At 46.3% G+C, this 23596-nt stretch overlaps 1 protein-coding gene, 1 long non-coding RNA gene and 1 pseudogene across 4 annotated transcripts; 1 reads left to right on the plus strand and 2 right to left on the minus strand.

The window, feature by feature from the left end:
• Positions 1–1425: 1425 nt before the first annotated feature.
• LOC146752735 (uncharacterized) lies at positions 1426–6180 on the minus strand (annotated as a pseudogene).
• An 11494-nt stretch (positions 6181–17674) lies between these two features.
• LOC146752736 (uncharacterized) lies at positions 17675–20305 on the minus strand. Of its 3 annotated transcripts, XR_014940465.1 has the most exons (3): positions 20127–20305; positions 19610–19746; positions 17675–17946 (listed from the first exon to the last, which is right to left on the minus strand). It is a non-coding gene; the product is annotated as an uncharacterized LOC146752736 (long non-coding RNA). The 3 variants fall into 3 exon arrangements; XR_014940463.1 differs by lacking the exon at positions 20127–20305 and having other exon boundaries at positions 19610–19873; XR_014940464.1 differs by lacking the exon at positions 20127–20305 and having other exon boundaries at positions 17675–17957; positions 19610–19873.
• A 493-nt stretch (positions 20306–20798) lies between these two features.
• LOC146752737 (uncharacterized) lies at positions 20799–22885 on the plus strand. Its single transcript, XM_085531479.1, has 4 exons — positions 20799–21354; positions 22061–22143; positions 22236–22307; positions 22691–22885. Exons 1-4 carry the CDS (start codon positions 20857–20859, stop codon positions 22812–22814), a joined length of 777 nt encoding a protein of 258 aa, XP_085387605.1. The 5' UTR covers positions 20799–20856; the 3' UTR covers positions 22815–22885.
• Positions 22886–23596: the final 711 nt, after the last annotated feature.

Consider the following 23596-nt stretch of genomic DNA (forward strand, 5'->3'; position numbering starts at 1 on the left):
TCTTGTTAAACATCATCAGCGACCTTGATGAGGGGATAGTGACCACCCTCAGCAAGTCTGCTGATGACATGAAGTTGGGAGGATTGGCTGACATGCCTGAAGGCTGTGCTGCCATTCAGCGAGACCTGGACAGGCTGGAGAGCTGGGCAGTAAGAAACCGGATGAGGTTTAGCAAAAGCAAGTGTAGAGTCTTGCACCTAGGGAGGAATAATTACATGCACCGGTACAGGCTGGCGGAAGACCTGCTGGAGAGGAGCTCTGCAGAGAGGGACCTGGGCGTCCTGGTGGACAACAGATTGGCCATGAGCCAGCAGTGTGCCCTTGTAGCCAAGAAGGCCAATGACATCCTGGGGTGCATTAAAAAGAGCGTGTCCAGCAGGTCGAAGGAGGTGATCCTCCCCCTCTACTCTGCCCTATTAGTGCCTCATCTGGAATATTGTGTCCAGTTCTGGGCTCCCCAGTACAAAAAAGACAGGGATCTCTTGGAGAGAGTCCAGCGGAGGGCCACGAAGATGGTGAAGGGCCTGGAGCATCTCCCCTATTAAGAAAGGAAATGCCTTGTCCAGAAGCAAGCAGTGGGCTGGAGAGGGCACCAAAACCAAACCCTGCTTGCACCTTTCCCTCTCCTCATTCCACATGCTGACATTTATTTTAAGAGCAAAAACAAGACTACAGTGAAGAAAGCTCCAGAACAACTCAGCTACTTTATTCACCCCCTTCTCTTTCCACTACAGAAGATTCTCAGAAAACCTCCAAGAGCCACGTTACTGCTCTGCTGACCCTTCTCTGGGATGCATCAGTGCGCTCAGAAATGACTGAGAGCAACACATGCACACAGACACACAGCAGATCCCTACACAACCACTTCTCCACTAGGAAACAGCATCAAAAAGCAGCTGGTGGGAAGAGTAGAAGTGGAAAGCGGGCATGGTGAGAGAAGTGCTTTGGGCAGCAAGGAAAGGCCATCTGAAGCTCCTGGGTTAAGTCCCTTCTGCAGAGGGTGTCGGTGATGCTGTCTCCTTTGCAAACTCTTCCTGCATGGAGAGAAGCATTGGTCTCCCTCATCCCCGGGCTCTCCAGCATTTTGAGGGTTTCTCCTGCTGGGGGTTTTCCCATGAGAAATGAGGCACCAGCCCTGAGAGAAACTCTTCCTGCAGGAGATGCACTCCTAGTAGCTACCTGTCCTGTGGACTGCAATGTTTAATGAGGACTGAGCTTTGCATGAAGTTCTTCTGGGAGTGTGAGGAGCTCTCTGCTAGGCACAAAGCCCTTCTCACACTCAAGGCTTCCTGCCATTTCAGCTCACTGGTGCAGACATTCTGGTAACACAGCAGATGGGATTCTCTGAGGGAGAGAAAAGACAAGTTCCCAGGCATCTCCTTGCATGCAGGCCTGGCCAAAATGTTCTAAAATGTCCGACAGAAGCTATGGTCTCTCTCCTGTGTGCATATGCTGGTGCAGCTTCAATTCAGAACTCCCTTTGAAGCTCTTACCACACTCAGGACACTCACAGGGTCTCTTTTTCCTGATGGATGCTCTGATGCAGCGTCAGCTCAGAACGCCTTTTAAAGCTCATCCCACACTCAGGACACTTATAGGGTCGCTCTCCTGTGTGCAGGCACTGGTGCATCTTCAATTCAGAACGCCTTTTGAAGCTCTTCTCACACTCAGAGCACTTATATGGTCTCTCTCCTGTATGGATGCGCTGGTGGTGCTTCAAATCAGAACTGCTTATGAAGCTCTTCTCACACTCAGAGCACTTATATGGTCTCTCTCCTGTATGGATGCGCTGGTGGTGCTTCAAATCAGAACTGCTTATGAAGCTCTTCTCACACTCAGAGCACTTATATGGTCTCTCTCCTGTATGGACACGCTGGTGCACCTTCAGTTCAGAGCTGCTTATGAAGCTCTTCCCACAATCAGAGCACTTGCAGGGTCTCTCACCTGTGTGGATGCTCTGGTGGCGCTTCAAATTAGAACTGCTTATGAAGCTCTTCCCACACTCAGGACACTTATATGGTCTCTCTCCTGTATGGATGCGCTGGTGGTGCTTCAAATCAGAACTGCTTATGAAGCTCTTCTCACACTCAGAGCACTTATATGGTCTCTCTCCTGTGTGGACACGCTGGTGCACCTTCAGTTCAGAGCTGCTTATGAAGCTCTTCCCACACTCAGGACACTGAAAGGGTTTCTCTCCTGTATGGATGCGCTGGTGGAGCTTCAAATCAGAACTGCTTATGAAGCTCTTCTCACACTCAGAGCACTTATATGGTCTCTCTCCTGTGTGGACACGCTGGTGCATCTTCAGTTCAGAGCTGCTTTTGAAGCTCTTCCCACACTCAGGACACTTATAGGGTTTCTCTCCTGTGTGCATGCACTGGTGCATCTTCAATTCAGAACGCCTTTTGAAGCTCTTCTCACACTCAGAGCACTTATATGGTCTCTCTCCTGTGTGGACACGCTGGTGCATCTTAAGTTCAGAGCTGCTTTTGAAGCTCTTCCCACATTCAGGACACTTATAGGGTTTCTCTCCTGTATGGATGCGCTGGTGGAGCTTCAAATCAGAACTGCTTATGAAGCTCTTCTCACACTCAGAGCACTTATATGGTCTCTCTCCTGTGTGGACACGCTGGTGCATCTTCAGTTCAGAGCTGCTTTTGAAGCTCTTCCCACACTCAGGACATTTATATGGTCTCTCTCCTGTGTGGATGCTCTGGTGGCGCTTCAAATTAGAACTGCTTATGAAGCTCTTCCCACACTCAGAGCACTTGCAGGGTCTCTCTCCTGTGTGGATGCGCTGGTGGCGCTTCAAATCAGAACTGCTTATGAAGCTCTTCTCACACTCAGAGCACTTATATGGTCTCTCTCCTGTGTGGACACGCTGGTGGATGGTGAGGTGGGTTCTCTCTTTGAAGCTCTTCCCACACTCAAGGCACTTATACGGTCGCTCTCCTGTGTGGACACGTTGGTGTATTTTGAGGTTAGAACTATCCTTAAAGCTCTTCCCACACACAAGGCACTTATACGGTCGCTCTCCTGTGTGGACACGTTGGTGTATTTTGAGTTTAGAAATACCTTTCAAGCTCTTCCCACACTCAAGGCACTTGTACAGTCTCTCTCTTCTGTGGATACACTGGTGGGAAGTGAGGCTCCCACTGTCCGTATAAGTCTTTCCACAGTCAGAGCACTCAAAGGCTCTCTCTCCTGTGTACATGCACTGCTGGCCAGTGGGGTGGAGTCTCCATTTCATGCTCTCTGCAGAATAACAGATCTCATAATGCCTCTTTGCTGAGTGTGTGCACTGGTGGCTAGTGATGCTGGAATCCAGTTTAAAGCTTTTCTCACACTCAGTGCATGGATTCTGCTTTTTCATCTGGCACACATCCTTGCTCCTGGTTTCCTCAGGCTGCTTTGGACCTATGTTGGAGTCCACTGGGTTCCTCAGTGTCATTCCCAGACGCTTTCCCAGGGGCTTCTTGATGTGCTCACCCTGACCTTGCTGCAGGACTTCCTGGACATCCCTTCTGATTTCTTCCACAGAGATGTGATTCCGCTGCATTTCTGCTACACAATTTCTCTGCGGAACCTCCTTTGTATTTTTGATCCCATCAGCTGCTGGATGACAGAGGAAATGCAGCAATAGCACACGGTGCCCAAAATAAAACACAGGCAGAGAAGGCTCTTACAGCCCCAACATTCCCCTTCCCTCCACCACCTCACCTGGGCTGAGGTCTCCTGGCATGGCCTCAGGGCTACGCACATCTGGGATCCAGGGGTCTTCCCCTCGTTCAAGCAGGGAGATCACCATGGGCTTGGGGGCTGGAAGTGGAGCTTCAGGGAGAGAAACAGGGAACAAGAGAGCATTTCCCTCATGCTGGCACAGTGCCTGTTCAACAGCTCCACTCTGTGCCCCTCCCCAAGGAGAAACCACCATTTATGTCTAAATGACACTGTGCCTACAGCTTCCCTTGGAGCAAAGAATGTTTTGACATCTCTGAACATTGTGAAGGGATATTTTTTCTTTCAAATTAACTTTACAACAGCTTATTTGTTTTCTTACAGTCTACCAGAGGTCAAGGCATCAAAATGTTGATGGCAATTGCATGGAAAATCCTCAATTCCATAGCAGTAACCAGGGATTCATCTGTGAGCTGGAGCTGGTGGCACCAAGCAACACACAACACAAGGGCTGGTTTTCTCCCTCCTGGCTGATGCCTGCTTGCCAGCACTGACTCTGTGGCTTTGATCAGAGTGCCGTGCATACTAATCCCTTCTGAAACTCATGCTTTTCAGTATCTCCTTTCTTGCTGGCACTGTGGTGTGAGTCAATATGTAGCTGCATGGTGTTTATTCAAGGCCCGGCTTGCAGAGGCTCATTCTGCACAGCCAAAGGTGCCCTAACGAGGAGGAAAGGCAGACAAGCTCTCACCCAGCGAGGCCACACACTGGTATGTCTCCAACATCACATCCCGGTAGAGCTCTCGTTGCACAGGGTCCAGCAGCGCCCACTCCTCCCTGCTGAAATACACGGCCACCTCCTCAAAGCTCACAGGCTCCTGAAAGCAAAGAGGCTCCTTGCTGGGAACAGCCAAGGCCCAGGCAAGCAGCTCGCACAGGACAGAACCTCACACCCCAGCTGCTTTTCTGTCCCCAGCACACACACGCTGGCTGAGGGCACCTCCCTCTTCCCCTGCATTCACATCCCTGGCCCCTTGGCCTCTCCTGCCTGCTTCCCCAACCCCTACCTCAACTGGATGTGCTGCGGCCATTTGCTGCTCTCCTGCAGGCTGGGATGATCACGGCTGGAAGGCAGAAGTTGAACTGGAGCCTGCAGGGAGAAGAGAAATGGCAGGGGAGCTGTGAGAGAATGCAGCAGTCCCAGTCCCAGCTCAGCCCTTCTGCAGGGCACTGCCTGGCCTTGCAGAGAAAGACAATGAGCTGCAGCACAGGAAACAGTCTGGCTCAAAGAGATGAACCGTCACAAAGCTGTCTCAGACTGGGAGGCTGAAACAACTGGTAGCTGACACTTAGTTCAACAGCTGAGACTGAGAGGGGACTTAAGACAAAGCACGGCAAGGAGGCAGTCATCTTACCCCAAAAGAGGGAGCAGCCCAAGTGCCCCTCCAGCTCTGCTGCACAGCAGCGGGCTGCACCACAGGACCTGCCCTCGAGCAGGGCTGTTTCTGCAGCTCACACCTGCACAGAGATCCCTTGCAGCTTGACATCAAGACTCCTTCTCAATACAGATCTTCTGTAAGACACCCATGGTTACTTTGGAGCTTTCATGTACTCTCTAAGGTTCTGTCTTAGAGGGACTGTGCACGTATGATTCCTTCCACACAAAGCCTTGACCAAGCTTGGGACTAGGAGAGGATCCAGCCACATCCTAGCTCCTTACCTCTGTGGTCTGAAGACATGAGAAAAAAAGGGGAACTACTCTGAGCCTCGTGACTCAATGGGAGGGCCTCCTGTAGGTGTGTGCGTAACCCTACCCTCCATGCAGTAAATAACCAAGTGTATCCAGCCACCTCCGATCCTGCTGTGTCACTGTTAAATCACTACAGCATATCCCTATTATATCAACAAATATAGTCCTGCTTCTCCCTTAGGAGTGTATGCTGTGTTTGGATCCACTTGTGACCAATGGGCAAAGTCTGCAGGATGGCAAGAAGGGAAACAAACCGATGACAAGAGACATGAAGCACGTCCCAAATACTTCTGTGAATGTTCTCGTGGCGACTGCTGTAGTTGAGCAGAAAGCAGAGGTCACTGGGGGCAGTAATAGGATGCAAAATGGGAAAGGTGTTATCAGCATCGTGTCGGGTTTGGAAGTGACATATGAAGCAAAAGAGAACTGCACCGGTCCTCCCAGAATCAAAAGCGACTGATATTCCACAATATTTCTGCTGCACTACGTGGTGCAAGTTGTGCAGGTAATGCTTATTCACACAATAAACGAAGACCTCCCCGAGTCGCCTACAATCCTTTAGGCCACACATCCTCCACCTGTAGGGTTTGGCTCCAAACAGATGCAAAACTGCACCCATAGCACTAATTAAAGGCACTGCCTCTACACAGTTAAGGCAAACAGAGGCAGCAGAATGACGGCTTATTGCCTGCCCTAGCTGCAGTTAAGGAAACTGAAGAGTGATACACGAGGAATGGGAAAGGGGAGTTTTATTTGAGGTCTGAGTGGTGAAGGAAGTTGAGGACATACAACAAGGACAGCCTGTGCCAACTGGGGTATCTTTTGATTGACTGCAAGCACGCCTAAAGGGGACGGCTACCCAGAAAGAGATGCAGAAATACTGTTAGAAAATGGTATGGCCATCCAACCATCCAGCAGGAGGTGCAGAAAAGCACCTGGTTCATGGAAGAACACCATGAATGCAGCCCCCAACACTCAAACACAGCAAGCCTGCTGGAGCACCACCTCCATAGATCCGTGAGGGAACACCTGGTGGCAAATGGATTAAATCCTCTGGCAGATGTCCGTACATCCTCTCAGGAGTGGAAGTAGCCCTGGGCTTGCTGAAATCAAGCAAGCCCTCAGAAAAGGGTTGGGAAAAGTACTCTGTAAAGGTGACTGATGTAGTTCTCAAAACCACCTACTGCTGATGTTACCTAAAAGTGGTGATGTCTCACATTCCTCGGGTAAGGAAGTGCAAAACGGCGAGGAGTCAACTGGATGGTTCACACTTCTCAAATAAATAGGATGGCTTACTTAAACACAACAATAAATCAACAAAACATCCAACCACATGGAGATTATTTTTCCATCTCCTGAGAAGAGAGAGTATCTGACAGCACTGCAGCCAAACCAGCCTGTGACGGTCACAGCCACCACCAGCCGATGCTGTGCTGGGAATTTTAACTGAACCGTGAAGGCAACTTATCAAATAGCAGCAGTGCTAAACAGAACAATTAAGGCAATAAACAACCACGTGGTTACAACAGCCTTGTTAAGCAGTTGTTAGAGCACTCCAGGACACCTGCATGATATCAATAAATTCATTCCTCCCTCCCTCTTCAGCCGAGCACGCAGACTGCGCTCACTGCCAGGGGACGCTCTCAGCAGCGCGTGCCCTTTGCAGAAGGCACCTGGGCTGTGCTTTACTGACCTGCTGCTGCTCGGCTGTGTTCTCAACGCGTGCTCCAGTCAGCCCACAGGCTGCCAGCTTCTCATCGTCTGTTCCAGAGCCCAGTGCCGGAGCTGCTGCAGATGCTGAACGTGCTCAGGGCCCGCAGCTGTGTGCTCAAGGCATCTGCAGCTGCCGGGACAGCCTGAACAAAAGCCTTGCCAGGGGTTTGCACAACCCCAGCTGAGCCATCAGGCAAGCGCTCAGCAAACAAAAGGTAACGCCATTTCAAGGGTCGCCAGAGGCACGTGTTGCCCGCAGGGTCCCTGAAGAGAAGCTGGGGGCTGCCGGGGAGGAGGAGCAGGGCGAGTGCAAATTCCCTCTTGGAGGCTTCACATTAAGACACTCCAAAGGAGGCATCGGGGGGTTTAAAGCTTCCGTCAATCCACGCGTGCACAGCTGCAGAGCGAGGCCGTCTCGTGTCTCCCGTGGCCCAGAGGAAGAACTGCAGCCCCAGCTGCGCTGTGTTACAGAGATCCAACCGGGCAGCAGAGCACGCTGACCTCCTCTGCTCCCTTCCTCACTGTCCCAGCTCCCAGCCCGTTCCCGTGCCCCTCGGAGCCCAGCCCGGGCTGCATGAACTGCTGCCCTGGTTGCAGCCCGTCTGGGCCAGCAAACCTGCTGCGCTGAGCGGGAGCTGGAGCCGGGACCAGGGTCCCGCCTGGGGTACGGCAGTGCGGGTTCCGCCCCGTCCGGGGCCGCTCCCCGCTCCTCTCCCGGTGCTGCTGGCAGGGGGCAGGAAGCGTGCGCTCCTCTGCACGAGCCACGAAGGGCACCTACCTTGGGTGCGGAGCAGGCTGCTCCCAGCTCTGGTGCAGGTAGCCGGGCTCCTCGGAGTCGCGTAGAGCAGAGGACGCCGAGTGCCCTCAGCCCGGAGCTGGCCGCAGGACGGCCTTGGTGCACCTCCTGCCACCGCGGTGCTGCCCGGATGGCTTCCAGCCAGGCTCTCGCCTCTTCCACACAGGCTCAGGAAGGCAGGAATTCCCACAACGATCACGCCCAGAGCTCGTTTTCATGGCACGTCTGCCCCCGGGGGATGGCGATGGGAAGGGGTGCGGGGGAGGAGGGAGGGAGGAATGGGGGCTGTGTTTTGTTACGCTAATGAAGCATCGCTTTCTGCCGGCTCTCTTTGCTTCCTTCGGTGGGGACATTCGCACACCCTTGTCATCAGGCATCCCTCCCTTGCTGTCCTGGCGTTCCTGTTACTCCTAACCCCCACGAGTATGTCCCAGCAAGATGTAATCTCAGGTACAGCACCAGAGGACATTGTGTGTTGAACAGAACTCTTGCAATGGAACCGAGCTGTGGCTAGGAGCTTTACCCAGAAGCTGCTGTAAGAATACGACTTTCCCCAGATCCTTGTCTAAGGGTCCTAATAAGTCTTCTGTGCAGCGATACCTTGCGGTTCTGTGTGGGTTTGTGGTCCGTATGGCTGGCCATACCTACCCTTGAGTTGCACCGGGCAGTGTACTTGGGAGTGACCTCACTGGAAGGAAAGCAGTGTGCAAACTGCAGTGGGAAATTGCATTTAGGAAAGCAGGATATTGAGGTTCGTTTTCTGGTGGATATGGGTGCTTCTTACTACCCATAGATGGTTTTGTAACAGTAGTAGATGCTACTGCCCAACGGGAAAAGGTTTCCTTTTTTGGATTAATTAAACATAAGCTAAGAAAACAAGCAGGAATACAGAAATTCTTGTACCTGCCGGGTTACTCTGGCAAGAAATTGAATAAAACTGGAGCTAAGAGTGCAACGATATTGACTGATTAAAAACTGTAACTCTGGCTTTAACACAAACTGGGCAAAACAATGTTGTACCCCCAGGAGTTACAGCAATCTCAAATATGATACACTTAGTGGTGTGGGCATCAGGGCCAAAAATGAAGCCCTAAATAGAAGTTAAAAGCAAGAGCTTGCCTAGTCAGGGTAAAGCGGTGCCCTTTGAGGCTATGGGACTGTAGGAGGATAAAAGAAATAATAGGTAACTTTTTGGAGTTTGGATTCCAATTTTGATAGCAAGTGCTGTAGTTTGGTACAAGACTTGAGGGCAAGTACTAGAATAGTTGAATGGATACACTCAGTGGTGGCAAATCCGTGCACTTTATTAACCAAGTTAAGGAACGAAAAGATGGAGTTTACCTTCTGGATTTGTGGGATGTCTCTTCTGCCTGGTTTGGCCAAAGGAAGCCCAAGGTGATTTGCCTTTGAATAGGAAAGCCCTGATATGGGGAGAAGAGTCTCAGTTAACCTGGACAGTGTTACCCAGGGTTGTGAGAACAGCTGAATGATGGTCAACTCATGAGCCTGAGATCTGGGATCCTCCATCCTAGGGTGGAACTTTACTGCAGCACGTGGCTGCCACAGCAACAAAAGGACTGTGTACAATAGATGTGAGAACTTGTAATAAATGATTTGGATCGTTCACATCTGAGTCCGTGCCTCAAACGCTGCAAATGTGGTGCTGATAGGTTGATGGTTAGACTTGTTCTTAGAGGTATTTCCAACCGTAATGATTTTTTTATTCTATGAGGGTTAAGGACTCCAGGACAGTATCAGTGAATACTTCATTCATGGCTTGAAAGCTGAAGCTTGAAGCTGCTGAGGTTGAATGAGGAAGAGTATGTCCTTTGATCTGAAAAACTGATTGAAAACTGATCTTGAACAGACTTTCTCAACAGGATACTCTTTGGTTGGGACAAATACAGAGGAGTGTATTTGTGATTTTTCTTGCGCAGGGTCAGTGATCAGTGTCTGCACAACAGTTTTAGGAAACAAGAAAAGAGAAACAAAAAAAACTGCACGGGACCTAAGTAAAATGAATTCTTAATGACTGACTGTGCTAGTGAAACATATTGAGTAGCTTGAAGCTTAAGACAAAGGAGCTAATTGCTTTGTTGTATGTGACTATATGAAGGGTTGCTGTAAAGAAGAATAGTAAACTTGTTATATGGCAAACAGGCTATGAACTAGTGGTTGTATCAGTTAGGAAGATTCGTGTTAGTTACTGCCTTTGAGTAGTAAAGCTTGTAGAGCTTGGGAAGAATAGGTTGGAAAAGCTACAGAATTTTCATCAGTAACAGCTTAGACATATATTGGGGTTAGTCTAGTTATGGATTTTATTGCTGTAAGACATGAGGGATGGGCAAAATGACTTGTTCCTAGTCCCTCCCAGTGCTGTTATTCTGTGCTGCTTGTGTGTTTTCAGAAATCTATGTATTACTTACTATTGTGCCTTTGTTCTTTAGTTGTCAATAGTTGTGGCAAGGGTGACAGCCCTTTCTTCACTCTGTTTCCTTACTGTAGAATTAGGAAATTTACAAAGAGGAAAAACGTGAATAGTCAGGAATATTTTGGAAAGTGTTTCCACTGTTAAACACTTCAGAATTTCTCAGAAATTCTGCATCCCAGCTGTAAAGAAAAGGCTTGTGCATAATTTCAAAGGGTTGAGAATACTTAATCCTGAAATTGTTTATTGTTTTTTTACTCTGTTTTTGCCTTGTACTTTGTCTCCAGTAGTATGTAGTTGGCACTCAGAAGTAATTTGATTCAGCTTGTCCTTCTGCACTGTTTGCTTTCTGTTCCGTTGTGCTGCTTTGCCTGTGGAGTCCTCTAGTCTGAGATCTGTTGTCTCACCTTGCCTGAATTCTGCCTCAACTGAATAGACATAGATTCAAAACCCGTGTTGCATTATTTTCTGGTTTCAGAAGTGTCCAGTCTTTTACTAGACAGACTTTCCTGGTTTTGAGTAACTTGCAAAACTTGAGAGTATTCCTGCCTGCTTCCCAAGAGTCTCTGTTTTTCAGACAAGGTTATGTTAACAAATCCATGAAACCCCAATAGAAATTCTGGACTCTTTGCTGTGTGTCTACTTGCATCTTCTGCTTTCTGCCCTTGCCTTTGTGATGTCTTCGTTTTGCACATCCTCTTTATTTGTCTTACTTGAGTAAATGAATCCATCTGTCACAATCTTCTCACCTGGATGTCTGAAAGTTCTCTTCCCGGCAGGGGATTTATTTCACTGTTTACCTCTTAACTTTTGTCCTTCCATTTCCTTCTCTGTTCCTTTGGTTTTATTTGCTGCAACGCTTCCTCCTCTTTATTTTCAGGAGTACTTCTAATCTCTTAACATGAACTGTGTGTTCCTGTACTTCAGGTTCTCTTCAAAGATTTTTTCCATATCTCTTCTTTGACTTTGATTAATGTTAACTGTTGAGATTTTTCTGGATGTATTCCCAAGACTCAGTCTGAGGTTTAAAATCCATCCAGTAGTACTACTGAATTCAAGTCTGCAATTCAGAATTGCATCGTTTGTAGAGCAGGGCCTTTTTAGAATTGAATTCAGTGGGATGTGAACAGAAGACTCAGGACAGCAAGTCTGTTTTAGTTGGATAAGGCTTTTGGTTAACTCTTCTCATTCCTGTAGATATGGATTTATCTTGTTTCATCTACATGCAAAACTTTGTAGTGTAATCAGTTACATAAAAATACATTCTCTTCTCTTCCTGTGTTTCTAGTTCTGTCTTAGTAATTTTCTTGAAATGTGTTAGCACAGTCCTGCTTCATGTAGTTCCTGTCCTTGTTTTTCTGTTCCTCCTGCTTTCCCTAGTCCTGTTCTGATAACCTCAGAAGTACTCTCTGTTCTTCTTAATTTCTTCATGCCTAAATAGAATTGTCTCCTCAACACCAAACCTGAAATGTTTTTGTGTTATCTTAGCAGCCCAAAAGTAAATACCAGGTTAGTTTTTATGAGAATTTCCTTTTCGGTGTCAGAATCTGAGCTTGGTTTACCAGAAGAGCTCAGGAAAACTAATGTTTATTAAAAATCAGTGTATTCTGTAACTCCACCACGTTCGGCATGGTGCAGTTTAGGTTCAATGGAATACAGTATTCTCCTGAAGCTTTGAGATGTTTGTCTTTTTGATTAATGGAAATGGTGGAAAGCATTGTACTTGAATTGCAGGTGTTGTGCTTCTTCCAAGGATTATGAAAATCAGCTGTATTGTCTGGTGCCTTGGGAAAAATACAGCAGGAATTGAAAAGTCCTGCCAGGTTTCATGCTTTTGTTTTGCATGTGGTAGTATTGAGCTATTAAGAAAGACTTCAAATGTTGTGCGGTACAGCTCGTATTTCCTATCTGCTTAAAGGGAGAAGCAAAGTCTTTGATACTGCTACAGCTGTTGGATGTGAAGCTTTAATTAAAAAGTTCTTTGCTTTGTTTGGTAGCAATAGCTAAATATCCTGTTGAAGGAAATGTAACTTTTTTTTAATCAGGGGTGATTAAATTCTTATGATCACGTTAGCAGATGTTTTGGGACAGATCTTAAACGAAAGTTTTAACAGTTTCCATTGCTGTTTCCATTGCTTACATGTCCATTACCAGTAGTTGTGGGTCTGTTTAACATGTTTTTCTTTGCTCCGTGTGATTATTATTTTTTCAACAAAATAACAGTACTTTGTGCTTTTACTGTGCATTCTGCTATTATCTTATTGTAAAACATGGGACCCCATTGTAATGCATCTATGAGGGCTGCTCTGAAAGTAATGCCTCCTATTTTATTATGTCAGCCCATGACATCAGAGGCAGATGTTAGTGGGATGGCAGTAGAGGTTGAACCTCCCCGCCAGTATTCCATTACATTTTATTACTGTGCAATGAAAGCTTTGCTTCTATCATAAGCATGTATCCTTCTCAGTGTCTAGCTTCAGCAGTAGAGGTTTTCACAGAGCTCTGAGAGCAGAGCTACACTTTAAAACTGGTGAGTCTGCCCCATGGGTTGGAAGTGATAAGCTTGGCTTTTGTTTGTAACTTTGAGACAGCTGCTCAAGAGTGGGGTTATTCTCATGTGTGCATTAACAGATAGCTTATTACCTGCTGGTGAAGATTAGTTAAGCATCCATAAATGTTGACGGTTTTTGTCATCACCAGGCATAATGTTAGGATTTAAATGCATTCCCAAAGTGGAAAACGCTCATGAAGATTTCTGTTTGATTGTTTTCAGAGTTGTGGGTTATACTGCTTTCTTTTAATGGGCTTGCTATGACAAATATAAAGCCTGTTCTTTTCAGCCTTTAGTTTACTAGCTATTAACAACAGAATATTTACAGTGAAAAAGATCTAAGGGGATAAACACATTATATTTTAGCACCTCAACATTTGCAAAAAATAAATGGACAAAACCACCTCCCTTCCCACTACAGCACTTATCTGGCAGAACTGGTTGGATTGCTTCTGTTCTCTTAGCTCTTGGGGCTGTTGTTTTGCCACTCATAGAACTGCTTCCCATGAGTTTATGTTGTGTTTGCACTGGAGGGGTTGAGAAGCAGCTGAAACTGTCAGCTTCATTCTTGTCCTGCATCCCACTGAATGTGAGCTGTGTATGAACTCAATAAGAAAATAAGATTTTTGGTATTGCATTAAGTTTATTCCTGTGCTGTGCTCTGGTGGTATGTAACTGTTCAGGCTTTGACATTATTAATGGAAGCATGCCTGACTTCAGCATGTGCAAGGCTTAATCATGAGCATCTAACCCATCTTTTAACAATGAGGCAGAGTTCAAGTAGATTTGCAGGTGATCAGTTGTGCCAGACAAAACTGAATTCCTTCTTTGATAGAACAACCAATTCCTTTTTTCCTCCAGACAAAGAGAAGAGATGTAGTCCCATATGTCATACTTCACTTGTGCTCTTGAGGCTGTGCCAGACAGTAAACAGCTAATTCATGTAAAAGAGATGATCGTTGCGAGAGTTGGTGTTTACTGAAGGAAACAACTGCTTGTGGTTCTTTTTTTTATTTAGGGCAACCACCTCAAAAGCCATAAGCAACAACAAAAATTCCTGCAGGAGTGATTGGAACGAGAAATGTTGGCAATAAGGGGATTTTCCAAGGGCTCAAATTGAGGGCTAGTCTTGCACTGTTTGCAGTAATGACCTTGGCACCAAAAACTCGTTGGGATTTTCTTATGAGAATTTGTGGTGTGTTGTCAGTAGGTGACAACTGAGGAAACGCATGTGCAGCAGAACACATGCGTTTGGGACATGGTACAGATACAGAAAAACCAGTGAGACTGGGCATGTCAAGGCCAATAACAACCCTCCTGGGAGACAGTAGAAATCCTTACTGTTGCAGCATGGATAACTGGAGAGAAGTGAACATGAGAGTGGAAGATGTATAGGGAAAGATATTCTGTGGAGAATAAGCTGCAATTAAGGCATTGTACAATGTTCTTCCAGCTGGAATATTACTTGCAGTTCTGGCTACTATATTCAAGAAACATTGATTGAAGCTGCTTGGAATTCAATGAAGGGAATATTATGGGAATAAAGAGCCTGTTATGAAAGGACAGTAGAGAAGTTTTTCAGTCTGTGGATAAGATCTAATGGCTGGATAAAATAAATGTAAATGAATGGAAAAGCTCTTGCCTCTTAAGGTGGGATCCTGGAAGAGACTCTGTGGTCATTTGTCCAGTGTGTTTTCCCCCAACTCTTTCTGTACAGGGAGTGATATTGTTTAAACCTACCTTTATAAATGAATCAGTTGGGTATCTTACATGAGTTATTGCCTTTGTTTATAAACAGTATTGGACAGTATTGATTTATGTAATTGGAAATGAAAGATCATCGTTATGAAGATTTTGTTTGGGACCTGAGCAAGGTCAGTTGAGCTCCCAACACACTGTGGAAGAAAACTTGTTTTTATTCTGGTGAATTATTTTTTTAATCTCTAATGTCGTTCTGGGAACACTGTTACATCCTTAAAAGGCAGCAGCATATTTAAATTATCCCAGTAATGAATAATAATATACAGTAAGGAATAATAATAGTTTCATTATAAGTGTTAAAATTTTCACTGATAGTTTAAAAAAAGGAAATGCTATTTGTCAGATGTCAAAAACAGGATAATTTACCAAATGCAGAAATTTAGGATTTAGTGAAATTAATTCAGGTGTAAGAATATTGGTGGCCTGTATTTGACTCCTGCATAGTTTGCAAGGTTCTTGCACATAAAACCTAGTTTTGTGGTATTTTTGCTTCTAATTCTACCCTCTTGTTAGCAATTTGTGGGTCAGGCTGGGTCACATCACACTTCATTTCAGTTTTCAGTTTCTTCTTACTTCATCTACTTTTATTCCTCCATCATACAGGTAGTTAGGGCAGTCGATATATGAATCATTGTGGAGATGACTGTTCCTGTAACATTTGAAAGAAAAAATTGTTTTTTGATCAAGCGTTCCCAGTAAAAGATAAATAATTCTATGTGAACCAAAAAACTCTGAGTAACTAGTGAAATAAGTTGACCTTTTTCTTTCCAGTTTTGCAGGTAGGAAGACAAACCTGATGAGCTGAATGAGTTTTCTGTTTAGCTGCTGTGTCTGAAATAAAACTAGTTCATAGACTGCATGCAATTTCAGTTATTCATTGGTGGGGTATTTCTTGTTTTGCTTGTAGTTGCCTTGTGGTCACCGGTGTGAAGAGATTTGCCATTCAGGTGATTGTCCTCTGAACTGCAGCCAGAAGGTTAAACTCAAGTGTCCTTGTAAGCGACTGAAAAAGGTAAGTTTTGGAGTTGCAGTTCTGAGAGTGACACATTTTCTTTGTATGTTCCTAGGCTTGTGTACATGGTGGATTGTCTCTGGTCAAGACTGGAATAAAATCAGTTACTTGAGCAGAGCAGCAACAGCAGCTGAAAGTCTGGGTGGAACAATCAAAATATTCACTAAGGAACATAAAATTCATTGTAGAAAATGTTAGCTCCCAGATTTGCAATACCTTTCTCTTCAAGCACACTTCAATTTTTGTAGTTCCATTAGGAAAATAATCAGATGATCTGGAGTGATTTAAGAAGTCAAAGCACATTTTCCTCATTAGGAACTGAGAAGTTTATAATTACATAGATTGGAACAGTCACAGATGTTTTGAATTCCTAATTGATGGTTGTCTGAGGCCCTTAAAGCAAACAGAGGCATCAGCATCCTTAGCTTTCAGCAGAGATAAAGGACAAAGCTTATAGCTATCAAGTATGATGAGGGGAAAACCAGAGGCTGCTGTGACCTCTTGACAAGTGTTAACTTAATGAAAAATTCACTATCTGGCTTGAACAAAGCATGCTTAAATTATTTTCAAGACCCGGTTAACTTCTGAGCTTTCCACACAGATGCAGTTTCCCCAGAGTTCTTAGCTTCTCCAAGAAATGTCTTCAGAAATCTCAGATCTTGCAGGGCGCATGTTCAAGAGAAAGGATGGTAATGCCCAGAGTACGTGCTTCAAATTGAGCAGTCTCTGCTTATAAATAACTAGCTTTTCTTTATTTGTAAGTTGAAATGTTGACTTCTGCTGAGGATAAATTATTTTGTTGTGACTAAGTGCTCTTACTAATTTCAGTTTATCTTACTCTACTGTGTTCAGTAAAATCAATAATATCATTGGTTGCATGTATACTTCTGCTTCTTGTTCCTTAAGATATAGGTTTACAGTTGGACTTGATGAACTTTGAGGTCTTGTTTCTTATGCCAGACTTAACTGAATAAGGAAGATGGGTATTTCCATGATAGCTCTGTTACATCTAGTTGTTGCTGTCCCTAATTTTCGTACTGTTTTTGGAAAACTGAAATGTGTTATCATCTTCTGCTGAGTTCTGACGCTGTATAGCTTATCTTGAAGATAAGGAGAAACAGAATTGAGTACCTAATATTTGCAGTTGAATTCTCCTCTACCAGTCTTCTGTCTGTGTATACTACTGGTGAAGTTGGGAGTTGACAGGACACGTATTCCAAGCTGCTCTGTAAATATGCCTCATCTGAACCATCACAATTAATATCAAATGTAGGAGCTCATAATTTGAGTGCAAAACAGGAGGATTTTTTCTTCCTTTTCTGGTGTTGAAGTTAACTGTTGCATCATGAGGCTATGCATGTAAACATGCAAGGTCGTATAAACCACTTGAATTTGTAACCCACAACTTGTAGTGGACCATATTCTTAACCATCTAGGTAGGTGGTTTATCTTAGCATGCTGGAATTGCTCTGAAGAAGTTAGTTTTTGGATTTTGCTGTATGCTATGAAAATTGTTCTGCATATTGTCAGAAAGCATGAAAACCAGAATAGCTTCTGGCTATGTTACTGTGCTTTCCTGACAAAATTCTTCATAGGCTAGTAGTATAGATTATAACTTTCTCTCTGTGCTGGTATTCTGTTTTGGTTTTGTTGGTGGTTTTTTTTTGTTTTTTTTTTTGTTTTTTTTTTTTTGGCCTTCAATGTAAGGGGGAGGAAGGAGAAGGAAGTAGGGGAGATCTTCCCATGACCAGACCTTGCCCTGTAGTTTCAGCCAGTTTAGAGAATTGATACGAAGTTTCAGAAGAGTTACTTATTAGTTACTTTGTATGGTATCTTTTGTAACAGTTCACAAGGTTATATTTCTTTTTCTTAAATAAATAAGTGAAAAAAAAGACATGAAAAATTAAACTGAACCACTTGATTTATTCTTGATTCAGTTTAGCTTATCAGAAAGAAGGAAAATAGAAAAGGATGCTTGAATACAGTTACAGTTTCAAATAATATTTATTTATTAGCTTCATTCTGTAAATATACCGAATAAAATTGTTTTACAATTTTCCCAACAAAATGAACATTATAATTAAATTTTTATATAGGGAAATGAATTACAAACAATTCAATTTATACTTAACAGGAAGTACAGTGCAGCAAGATACAAGAAGGCCAAGTTTCACTGGAGTGTGATGTGTTATGCAAGGAAATGAAACGGAAGGCGTCTGAGGTGGTGTATCCATTTTAGTTATGTTGTCTTCATTGCCTTGAGAAAAGCTGGAAAAAACAGGCAGATCGTTATTTTTTCAAGACAGTAATAGCAAGAAATGCAGTGTAACTCAGCGTACAGTTTAATTGCACATTTAATTTTTGGACTATTGAATCTGGCTTATTGCTGAGAATTGCACTACTTGTAGATAGTGTCAACTCACTTGATGAAACACTATGTTAAGGTAATGCTCTATTACCTCTTTATTTTTAATGTACATTGGAACTGGAGATTTCCTCTTCAGCCAAGAAGTGCTAATCAATGATAATAAAATCATTACTGCTAGTGAGAGCTATAGAAGCACTTCATTTAGGCCTTACTTTTACTTTGAAGGTTAGCAAAGTGTTATCTTGTGTGTTCCTGTCACACAGTATTAGGTGACTGCCACAATTACAGAGAGCTTTCAGCAACTGCATGTGCTTTTCAGCCCATTGTAAACATGGATGCTCTCCAATAATTTTGTTTGAAGTAAAGAAACTGCTGCATAATCTCACCTAAAGAGACAGAGTATCCACATTGTTTTTCTAGGCCTTTTATGGAAACATGAGGAAGTGGTGCATGAACTGGTTAAGTTTCTGGCATTTAATTTGCTGTCTTGAATGCTATGTAACAGTTCTGTAGAGTGATCAGTTGTAGTTCCAGGTTTTATTTTTCATAAAACTTTCTGATGGTGAAGCAAATGTAATTGCATTGACAGTTTCCATTACAACAAGAGCAGTAGAACAATATGAGTATGCATTATCCAATATGTCATTTGGTACAAAAGTGGAGATTTCCTTTTGCTCTAGCAGTCAGGGCATATTTAACTACTTGGAATGAAGTGTGTGAGTGTAAATTACATACATATATAAGGATTTACCCGTCAGTGTACAGTGTGCTGAATTGAGGACTGAGTTACTGAAAGCTTAGAGTGACTTTATTAAGGAATTTTCCCTGGTATTAATGAATATATATATTTATATTTTCCCCAGGTTTTATATTTGTCATTTGAATTTTCCAGTTAGTCAGAAGTTTAGTTTTATAACATGGTAGCGTCTCTTATGTTCCGTGTTTTTCAAACATGAATTGATAGAGGTTTTTCACAGAATGTTTTAGAATCTGAGTAAGCTCACAGCTCACTTGGTGAAGGTTTTGCTCGCTTTTCTGAGAACTGTTCTATAAATTATGGCTCTGTAAGATAATAGTTTTACCTGCTTTTACAACAGTTACTTATCACTTTGTATGTCTGGACAGATAAAAGAGGCAGAAGCCAAAGCTGTTATTGAAGAGGAGAAACGAAGACAACAGGTATCAAACTTAATTCTTCTTCCCCCCCAACCTCGTTGTGTTAATAAATCACTTGACGCACGTGCAGCCCAATCTGTATACTTTGTATAGTGTTTCTCCCAGTTACTGCTTTCAGCTGTTATGTTGTCCTTAGGTATGTGCCATGGGTGATCTACAGTGGTTAAAAGCAAGTATATTTTCTCTTAACAGTTCTCACATCTGTGGGCAAAATGGTAATCATTTGATGTCGCATTAGAATAACTGTATAATGTATACATATATTTAAATACAAAATACTTCTTATTTTTATCCATCATTTTATAATTCCTTAAATTCACAGAATTACTAAGTAGCCTCTGTAAGGTTGAATTACTGAGTGAACCTTCTTACTTACTCCCCTTCGTGAGAGTGAAGAAACCTAAATTGGTCTCTGTCCTTCAAGGTCTGGTGGGATTGGGAAATTTTTTTGTCATTGCTGGCTCTGGTGAATGTGTGTTGTCAGCACTGTAATCCAAGAAGCTTCTGTGCCAGCTGCCTGGAAATACTATCACTAATCTTGTTTCAGAAATTAACCGTAAGCTTGGTTGCTGGTGACAGCTAACTCAGGTTTATCATCTGGGCGCTGCAGCCTCAATGCACTCCTTCCAACAGGCTTGTATGCCTGACACAGAGCACAGACCCCCCCGGTTGTACACCCCCCATCGGACCCCCCCCCACATTAGATCCCCCCCCATTGTATCCCCCCCCCCATTGAATCCCCCCGCCCTCCATTGGATCCCCCCGTTGTACCCACCCCCCTCCCCACTGAACCCCCCCCCATTGGACCCCCCCGGTCTATCCCCCCCCTATTGGACCCCGCCGTTCGATCCCCCCCCATCGGACCCCCCCGGTCCCGGTCTGTCCCCACTCACCGCTTCCTCCTACGGGGCTGCCAACACCTCCGCACTTTACGGCGACGCTGTCGCAAAAGCGCCGCACCCCGCTGCGCTTTACGGCGCGCCGCGAACTGCAACTCCCAGCATCCCCCGCGCTGCGCCGCGTTACGTCTCTCCGGGGACTGCAACTCCCAGCGTCCCCCGCGCGGCGCAGGCGCAGAGCGCGCGGTGTGAAAAAGGCGGGAAGGCGTTGGGCGGGAGCTGAGGTGAAGCAAAATGGCGGCGGGGCCGGGAAGGGCCTTGGGGCGGGATGGGCGCCAGCAAGGGGGGGGACATGATTGGATGGGGCACCAATGGGGAGGACAACAATAGAGGGGACACCAAGGGGGGGGACACCAATATGGCAAACACCAATATGGCAGACACCAATATGGTGGACACCAATGGAGGGGACAAAAATGGAAGGGACAGGGACACCAAGGGGAGGGACAGCAAGGGAGGGGACACCAGTATGGTGGACACCAATATGACAGACACTAATGGAGTGGATACCAAGGGGGAGGACATCAATAGAGGGGACACCAAGGGGGGGGATACTAATACTGGGGGCACCGAGGAAGAGGAAACCAATGGAGGGGGCAGCAATATGGGGGACACCAATGAGGGGGACATCAATGGAGGGGACATCAAGGAGAGGGACAGAAATGGGGGGGACACCAATAGAGGGGGCAGCAATGAGGGGTATGTAAGTGGAGGGGACACTAATATGGGGGACACCAAGGGGGGAGACAGCAATATGGGGGACAGCAATGGGGGAGACATAAATGGGGGGGACACCAATATGGAGGACATCAGTATGGGGGCCATGATTGGAGGCGACGCTCTGGACTCCCCACCCCCCAGCTCCCCACAGCTATGGGGTAAGGAGCACACAGGTTATGGGGGGGGTTGTTCCAGGATGGGATGGATGGCTGCGAGCAGCAGGAAGACCAGAACAGCCCTGATATGGGAGACCTGCAGCCCCATAGTGACCCACAGCCCCATAGCACCCCACAGCTCCCCACAGCCCCATAGTGACACTGATGGGGGCACAGAATGCATTGAGGCCACCAAAGATCCATTGGAGGGGGAGTGGGCAGCCAAAGCGGAGCCCACTTGTGGGGCAGAGCGTGAGGAGCGCTATGGGGCTGGCACTGTGGGGCTGCCCCACATCTCAGCACCAGAGCACAGTGGGGTGCCAGGGGGGGACACCAAGCTGCTGCAGGTAATGCCAGAGTACTATGAGAACCCATAGGGAACAGCCCCATAGCACTCCACTGCAACCCACATTGTCCCACTTCACCCCATAGAGCTCCAGTTCACCCCAGTTTACCCCCCATTCCACTCTAGATTGCCCCAATTTACCCCAGTTCACCCCAAATCACTCCAACTTACCCCAGTTCACCCCAGTTCTCCGCCATTCACCCCCAAATCACCCAAATTCATCCCAGTCCCCCCCTAAGTCACCCCCAGATCCCCCAATCCTCCCCAATTTCCCCCCATTCACCCCAATTCATCCCAGTCCCCCTTCAGGTCACTCTCATATCCCCCAGTCCCCCTCAATTTGCCCCCATTCACCCCAAATCATCTCAGTTCCCCCCCCAAGTCACTCTCAGATCCCCCCAGTCCCCCCCAGTTCACCCCATTTCATCCCAGTTCCCCCCAGTTCAGCCCTTGGTGCCCCAGTTCAGCCCAGTTCCCCCCCATTCACCCCCAAATCATCCCAAGTCACACCAATTCCCCCCCAAGTCACTCTTAGATCCCCCCAATGCCCCCCAATTCACCCCCATTCACCCCAGTCCCCCCCCAAGTCACTCTCATATCCCCCAATCCCCCCCCATTCACCCCCATTCACCCCAGTTCATCCCAGTTCCCCCCAGTTCATCCCCTGTTGCCCCAGTTGCCCCCATTTCACCCCATTTCCCCCCCAGCCCCCCACCCCCTCCCAGCCTGCAGCCCCTCTGTGCCCTGTGGACGCCGATGGGGACCCGGCCTCACCCAGCTGCACCCCCAGGTCGGACCCCCCTCCCCCCACCAGAACCCAGAGCTCATTTTGGGCTTAAAAAGCCCCGGATTGGTGCCATTTTCACCCCCTTTGACCCCCAGGAATGAGGTGGCACCACGTGAGGATGCGTCTGCGGTGCTGGGGGGGCTGATCCTCGAGCTGTCCAACCTCAAGTGAGTGCTGGGGGGGGGGTTAGGGTTAGGGTCCCATTGGCACTTATGGGGTCTCGCTGTCCCCTATGGGGTCTCACTGTCCCCTGTGTGGTCTCACTGTCCCCTGTGTGGTCTCACTATCCCCTATGGGCTCTCATTATCCCCTATGGGGTCTCATTGGTCTTTATGGGGTCTCATTGTCCCTGCAGCCGCCGTGTGATGAGCGCCCATCGTGCCCTATAGGGGTCTCACTATCCCCTATGGGGTCTCACTGTCCCTTATGGGGACTCTCATTGCCCCCTATGGGGTCTCATTGGTCTCTGTGGGGTCTCATTGTTCCCTATGGGGTCTCATTGGTCTCTATGGGGTCTCATTATCCCCTATGGGGTCCCATTATCCTACAGCCGCAGTGTGATGAGCGCCCATCGTGCCCTGGAGTCGCTGCTGCGGCTGCGTCGTGAGCGGAGCCGGGGGGTGAACAACAGCAGGAGGAGGAGGAGGAAGATGGAGGGGGACGAGCCAGGATGAAGCTGCAGCTGTGAGTGGGGCTTTATTGGGGGAAAAAAGCCCATAATGGTGCAATAAACACACGAGTGTGAGCAGAGCTGGAACAACACAACTACACAATAACACAACAACACAACAGGGAACAGCTGCTGAGCTCTGCTCCTGGTGCAGAGTGGGGGTGTAAAGTGGGGGTGTAAAGCTGATGGTGCACAAGTGATGGTGCAAAGTGGTGGTGCACAACTGAAGGTGCAAAGGGATGCTGCAAAGTGATGGTGCACAAGTGATGTTGTACAAATGATGGTACAAAGTAGTGGTGCAAAGTGATGGTGCAAAGGTATGGTGCACAAGTGATGATGCACAACTGAAGGTGTAAAGTGGTGTAAAGTGATGGTGTAAAGATGATGGTGCACGAGTGATGGTGCAAAGCTGATGGTGTACAAATGATGGTGCACAAGTGATAGTGCACTAATGATGGTGCACAGTTGGTGCCCAGCTGCTGCCTTCTGTCCCACATTGCGCTCAGCACAGCCTGGGGATGACACAGAGTGCGTTATTAGTAATAGTAATTAGTAATTACGGCCTTAATTAACATCATCACCACCACAACTGCCCCGACACACACAGTACAATATGTGGGGGCCAACTCCATAACCCCTATAGCCCATAACCCCTTATAACCCCCATAACCCCACAACCCCAAACCCCAATAACCCCATACCCCTATAACCCCATAGCCAACCCCATAACCCCATAAATAACCCCAGAACCCCCACAACCCCATAAATAACCCCAGAACCCCACAA

Source organism: Coturnix japonica, unplaced genomic scaffold (genome assembly GCF_054131305.1).
Source record: "Coturnix japonica strain WE unplaced genomic scaffold, WE-NBRP24 Scf042, whole genome shotgun sequence".
NCBI lineage: Eukaryota > Metazoa > Chordata > Aves > Galliformes > Phasianidae > Coturnix > Coturnix japonica.

Coding starts and splice junctions, on each gene's coding strand:
- LOC146752737 (XM_085531479.1), top strand. CDS start 20,857: ATGGGGGACACCAAGGGGGGAGACAGCAATATGGGGGACAGCAATGGG. Junction 21,355..22,060: donor GGGACACCAAGCTGCTGCAG/GTAATGCCAGAG, acceptor TTTCCCCCCCAG/CCCCCCACCCCCTCCCAGCC. Junction 22,144..22,235: donor TCACCCAGCTGCACCCCCAG/GTCGGACCCCCC, acceptor TTTGACCCCCAG/GAATGAGGTGGCACCACGTG.